Source organism: Hordeum vulgare, chromosome 3H, assembly GCF_904849725.1.
Source record: "Hordeum vulgare subsp. vulgare chromosome 3H, MorexV3_pseudomolecules_assembly, whole genome shotgun sequence".
Taxonomy (NCBI): domain Eukaryota; kingdom Viridiplantae; phylum Streptophyta; class Magnoliopsida; order Poales; family Poaceae; genus Hordeum; species Hordeum vulgare.
Window position 1 is genome coordinate 4,735,717 of NC_058520.1, and position 6,637 is coordinate 4,742,353.

Sequence of the window (6,637 nt, forward strand, 5' to 3'; positions counted from 1 at the left end):
TAGAAAATAGAAAACCAAACAAAACCGGTAAAAACTGAACATGAACCATGTAGGAAGTTCTTAAACACGTGACTCGATTGAGGCTAAATAGGCTGATCCATCTCTCGGTTATTCACCTTATTAAAACGTCAAATAATATGGATCCTAGGGAGTAAATTTTTTTAAAAACGTAAAATGCTACTCCCTTAGATCCATAGAAATTTGAAATCAACGACAATTAATATGGATTATAGCAGTAGCATCTTTTGAAATTATAGGTAATTTATTTAAAATTTCAACATTTTTTTAAAATATAAACATTTAAAAAAACTCCCCCAAGGAACATTCTCTGAAAACACGACATTTTAAAAAATCAAGACTTATATATGAAAAGTTAACCGTTTAAAAAATCTAACATTTTGAAAAATTCAAGACATGTATATGAAAAGTGAACAGTTAAAAATCTAATATTTTCCCTAATTTCATAACATTTAAGAAAAAGGAAAGAGAAAAAGATAAAAACCAAAATATAAAGCAAAAAACCGAACATGAACCGTCTAGAAAGTTCCTAAAACCAGGATTCTGTAGAGCACGTAGCTGCTATGGCTCGATGCATCTCTCGGTCATTCACCTTCCTGAAATGACGAATGTTTTGTTGCAGAATGCATCAAATAGGTTTCATCATTCTTTCGTCTTTCATCTGCTTTCGAATTTCCCTTTCGTCAGGGTTAGGTGGAGCACTACAGCCGAAGGCCATGCTCACATAGAGGGCCTATTTGGTGCACCGAGCAATTGGTGCTACTTGTGCACTGGACCCCACACAATTGATGCTCGCCATGATGGTGATAAGATAAAAAAAACTTTTATTTACTTTGTAGGGGCGCACAACCGCGATATGGTGCCACATAATTTGACCACGAGCATGACAAAAAACAGGAGACATATGAATCCAGGCGTGGATCGGAGGTTACGTTCCGAACGTACAACCCCCTACACGATTTGGGTCAGCCCGTTGGGCGCCATTTGTTACGTTCTTTATTTTCTATTATCCTCGTTTTTTGTTTTACCATTAAATTTATATATAATAATTTTATTTTGAGAAAATTTTAAAATATTCACAAAAACATTACAAAGCCATAAAATGTTCGTAACTTCAAAAGTATTGTTTATTATTTCAAAAACTATTCATGAATTTCACAGAATGTTCACAGAGTTCAAAACTTGTTCAATTTTTTAAAAATGGTCACAAATTCAAAACAATCATGGTTTTAAAAAAATGTTTGTTTCAAAACAAAATATAAATTAAAAAAATATGTTGACAAACTTCATAGAGTTTCTGAATATAAAAAATGTTCACAATTTAAGAAATGTGCAGGAATTTCAATAAAATCTGGAAGTTAGGAAGGTTGTTACCAAAGTTCAAAAAAAACTTGCCTATATTTAAAATGTTCCAAAATTAAATAATTGTTAACAATTAAAACATATCTTGAATTTTAAAAAATATTTAAGAATTTGAAAATTATTCTCTTATATTGACAAACGTGAATTTAAATTTGATTGCAAATTTTATAAATCATGCACAATTTTCAAAGAAATCACTAATTTTAAAAATTGTTTCAAGGAAGGATCTAGAAGTTTCCAAAACCAGTGGGAAAAAAGCAGAATGGGCCATCCCATGCAGAGGACAGGGCGTGTGTAGGTTATACGGTAGATTGCTTTTTTTTTATTTACCACAATACAAACATAGATGTTCATACATATGTATATACACTCACCTTAACGAACGCACATGTTATTCTTATAAGCATCTTTGAAAGACTAAGCCGACACAATATATCAAGATCTACTAGAGAGACACTTATGGTTAGTTGGTTGATATCCAGATACCTTCATGGGAAATAAGAAACACCCAAAAACAGTTGATCAGTTTGTATTATTGCGTGTGCAAGTCTACCACAATGCCCAACCCTAGTTCTTATCGATACATCATTCTTATGGTGAAAACAACTCAATGGTTCGTGCGTGCAAACAAGGCCCGCCCGTTTTACACGGCTCGTCCCCCTTGCCTCTCCCCATACCTCAACACGTTTTGGTCCTCGACGATAGATGACCTCTCAAGTGGCTGCATCATTAAAAAGTGCTACGGCAATTCTTTGTACTTAGGAATTATCACACCTGTTGCATGCCACACCATGTGATCGATGCCGATCAAACAACAGAACGTGCGACTGATGTTGTTGATCGATGAAAGCGTTTTTCAAATAATTGGTGGTTGGATGGTTAGGAGAACAGAAATATTCATGTCCCGTGAGAGTTCAAGTTCTAGGCTTGAAGTTGGTGCTCGCATTATTTTTGAATTTATTTTTGGCTTCTGTCAGTGTTCATTCAGTGAAAGGAGACATCCCGTCGAGGCGAGACACATGTGATGACTTTGTAAAGTCTGAAGATGCTTTGTCGACTCAGTCTCTCGGAGATGCTCAAAGAAGTAGAGTATGCGTGCGTGCGTGCGTGTGTGCATGCATAACGACAAGTGTATGCTCATGTATGCAAGCGACTTCGATCGTATTGTGTTAAAAAAAATCAATTGCAAAGTAAAGACAGTGACGAATAAAAATCCCCTTTTGCAGGGGAGCCCAACTCTGCCCGTTTATAACCCTTGTGGCGGACAGTGATGAATATTGTGTTTAAAAAATATTTTTCGGACAGAAAGACGTATCCACATTTTTTGCAACTCGGACCCTTGTGGCTGCCGGCGAGCGATTCCCGCCCTAATTCTCCGGCGTCTAAGCGAGCTCCTCGTCTTTCCTTGGGCTCCGGCGAAGCGCCCCCATTCCTCTGCTCCGGTGAGTAATCCCCCTTGCTCTCACTTCGTTTTTAGTGACACGATTATTTTCAGGATCTGCGCATTAGAAAGAGCTTAGTTACAGAAGCGTCGATCCGCAGAACAAAGCTCCATGTGATTCCGATATGCTGCAAATATCTACTAGTACATGGTGATGACTGGTTATTCATGCATCAGCTGGCAGGTGCTAGCACAGGGGAGGGGAAAGATCGGAACATGTTCAGTCGACTGCTGATATTTGAAGGAACAGGGAAATAGATATTCTGTGATGTTCTCAGCACAATGGAAATGACAATCATGTTTCCTGAGGATCCCAGTGTGGAATAATGCACTGTAGGAAATATAAATCAGCGGAGCGTCACAACAAGGTAAGCAACAAACCACTGCATTTCTAACTGTTATTATACAGTCCAAATGAAGTTCTCATATGGTCTTGCAAATACCTGGTAGTAGTATTTTATTACATGGGGACGGACGATTATTCATACAATCAGGTGCTAATAAGTAATAGAGTGGAAAGAAGGAAATATAATGCACGCTAGTGCTACTGCTATGTATTGTTGTGCAACACATGGACTAAGTGCATGTCTTCAAATAATGGCAGCATTCTCTGTGCTTTTATGTTCTAGGATGATGATTTTCAGACGACACAAAGGGCTTAGGGGGAATCTGTAGGTTCTGCAACCTCCCAGTTAACATGTTTACCACCTTTGTCATTGATGGCCGATTCTTCGGGTTCCACTGGATACACCACAGGGCCACAATAGTCAGCTGCCTCATCTTTTCTTTTTCTTCTCCTGTCATTTCTGAAGTAAGCTCCCATTCATGTCCACTGATTACTCTCTCGTAGACCCATTCAGGGAGATATACCTCGTCCTGGTACTCAACACTTGGGTCTGAGTTCCTCCTTCCACTCACCATTTCTAGCACCAGCATGCCGAAACTGTACACGTCTGACTTGTAAGACACCCCTCCAAAGTTCCGAGAATATACCTCTGGTGCGATGTATCCCATTGTGCCTCTGGCTGCAGTCAAGGTAATGATGCTTTGGTCCCTTGCACACAGCTTTGCAAGGCCAAAGTCTGAGATCTTTGGATTGAAGTTGTAGTCCAGCAGGATGTTATGTGGCTTGATGTCAAAGTGGAGGATGCGCTGGTTGCAGCCTTGATGCAGGTATTCCATTCCTCTGGCAATGCCTAAAGCAATATCTAGCATTTTGTTGGGTGCTAGGAGCTGTCGAGAGATATTCGGAACTTGTGGGAATATGTATTTCTCCAGTGACTCGTTAGGCATGAATTCATAAATAAGGGCCCGTCTCATTCCTTCGGAGCAAAAGCCCAAGAGACGTACGATATTTGCATGGTGGATCAGTCCAATGGTTGCAACTTCATTGATGAAGTCCTCCCCCTCTCCTGTAGAGCTCTCTAGCATCTTGACTGCCACGGGTACTCCATTTGGTAGCTCGCCTTTGTACACACTTCCGAATCCACCCTGACCGAGTTTATCCTTGAACCTTCTTGCTATCTTCTTAACATCACGGAAGGTGTATCTTGTAGGTTTCGATGTGCCATATGCCTTGAGAAACATTTCAACCTTCATATTTATCTCTTCATTGTACCTTGACTTCAAGGAGAAATATATCACAATGGCCACCATCGATGAAAAAACTACAAATGCAGCTACAGATGAGGCTGCTGATTAGAAAAAATAAAGGAAATTAGCTAATTGCATTCAGATAAGAGGCCATGCATTCCCGACTCTTATTGTAATGGGAAAACACAAAGGAGTTATAGTGGTAAGCAACAAGAATTTCATTTAGAATGAGCAAAAGGAAAAGAGTTGCAACATTACCCGCAATTGGGACGACATGGGTACCTGCATTTGCATGTAGGAAGAATATCATTAGTTTTTTCCATGATTTAATTTGAATGTAGATGAAAACAGAAGACTACTTCATTACTTCTACAAAGTATGTTTGGAACAACTAATTCCTGATTCGTTGGTGCGTGTCTATTGGACCTTAGACATATGGTGTAATATCGATTAATTATTCTTTGTTATGTTATAGTTGTACACTTATTTATTCATATTCAGATATCAAATACTAAAGCAATATGAAAAATGATCAATTAAGGTTCATCTCTTACTTTTTATGTGCCGAGAATTTTACAAATTAGTACCACCATAGGTTTTCCCATATAATTTGGCACTTGCATCTCTTAACGGATGTTTTTTGGTGGGAACTTTCAAGGATGTGAACCTACAGACTGTATGTGCTTGAACAACTTAACCATTTCTATGATTTGCATCACATTTTTGTTTGTTAAATAATTGAACTATCGGTGAAAATCCTATTGGAAGATTTAAAACAGTTAACACCGGAATATAAGAGATTGAATTGTTGTTCCAAAATAAATTGACACACCAAGGGAAAGAAAGAATACCATGGGGCTGGCAGAATGCTTGACGGCTTCGTGAACTGAATCCACAGTGTCGACCTTCACGTTCACACTGTTGGCAGACATCGGTAAGGTTACTGAGGTACCAAGTGAATGTTGTTTCACCAAAACTGATGACTGCACTCGCTTTTTTGTTGAAGGCAAGATCGTCTTGTAAGTTTGGGCCATGTATATCATAGCTGTAGGGTACTGGAATGCCTCTAGAAACAGCCTCACAGTCTCGTGGTAGATCATATATGTATGCATAAGCTGACGCCGCCAAATACCAGAATTGGGTTGCGTTGTTACTGAGACAAGCAGCTGGGCCAGCTATGCTGTATGGATCTGCAGGTATGAATCCGCTTGAACAACGTACCAGGGTCGTTCGTGATGGAGGTAGTTTGTACACATCAGTTGCTAAATTTGTTGAGATGAGCCTCTGAAGTGGGCACTGCATCGCAGGTTCCGCAAGCGGGGCGACGTTGATGACACGGTGTCTGTAGTAGATCTCGGTCACTTTGCAGGAGCCAAGAACAGGGTGATCCAGGATTATGTCATCCCGGGAGCATGATAACTGCATGCCAGGTGCGCCACATGATGATAGCCCGAACGGGAACCGGATCTCAGGGCCATGTTTGCTGCACCTGTGAGGTGAACATTGTTTGGAGAAACCTTCATCATCCGATGCTGCGCCCACATAGGTTTGATGGGTTAGAAGAGATAGCAGCAGCGGTGTCAGAAGAAATTTAAGCAAATCCATGGGATGTATTGGGTATGAAGATGGAAGAAGAGAAAGCCAGGAGTATTAAAAATCGCAGTTTTCTTTAACCTCTGGTGAGGATGGGGGTGGCGCTTGTCTTGAAAGTAATGTGCCTGGCCAGGAATTCCAGCTGTCACCAAAACCTCTGTCATAGGTGTTGTATGGCTCAGAAATTAAGTTCCGTGGTTCTATTACTGTTTTGGACCATTTATGCCATTTCACCACACATATATCCTCTAGTGCTCCAATAAAATTCCAATCCTCTAAGGACATGGTAAAGCATAAAAAATATGTGCATCCATTTAGCTTTATAATTATCATTTCGGTTCGGACCACCAGTTGTTTCTTGTTAGTTTCCATGTAGTACTTCCCTTCCTTCCTATTGCATTATACCATTTAATTCCTGATAGGTCGTTTTCCATTGCTACATCTCCATGATGAACCTGTCTTAATACTGCCAAGAAGATCTTCAAGGCTATTTACAAGTTGGCCATAAAAAAGAAAGAGTTAACTGGATATTTGAGTTATGCAACAAAAAACAAGAGGAGGAGAGGAGAAGAGTACACGGTACTGTGAGTGGCGAATACTACTGTTGTTGTTACTAGAGCCAGAACCAAT

At 39.7% G+C, this 6,637-nt stretch overlaps 1 protein-coding gene across 1 annotated transcript; it reads right to left on the bottom strand.

Annotated features, from left to right (window-relative positions):
• Window positions 1–3,377: 3,377 nt before the first annotated feature.
• On the bottom strand, window positions 3,378–5,839 carry LOC123439158 (rust resistance kinase Lr10-like). Its single transcript, XM_045115903.1, has 4 exons — window positions 5,636–5,839; window positions 5,266–5,529; window positions 4,673–4,696; window positions 3,378–4,444 (listed from the first exon to the last, which is right to left on the bottom strand). The coding sequence occupies exons 1-4, from the start codon at window positions 5,837–5,839 to the stop codon at window positions 3,440–3,442; spliced, it is 1,497 nt and encodes a 498-aa protein (XP_044971838.1). The 3' UTR covers window positions 3,378–3,439.
• Window positions 5,840–6,637: the final 798 nt, after the last annotated feature.

What these genes read in the sequence shown, in the direction of transcription:
- LOC123439158 (XM_045115903.1), bottom strand. Translation starts at nt 5,839, where the DNA reads ATGCAGTTATCATGCTCCCGGGATGACATAATCCTGGATCACCCTGTT. An exon ending in AGCATTCTGCCAGCCCCATG is followed by an intron (nt 4,697 to 5,265) that starts GTATTCTTTCTT and finishes ATGCAAATGCAG; the next exon opens with GTACCCATGTCGTCCCAATT. An exon ending in CCATGTCGTCCCAATTGCGG is followed by an intron (nt 4,445 to 4,672) that starts GTAATGTTGCAA and finishes TTCTCCTTGAAG; the next exon opens with TCAAGGTACAATGAAGAGAT.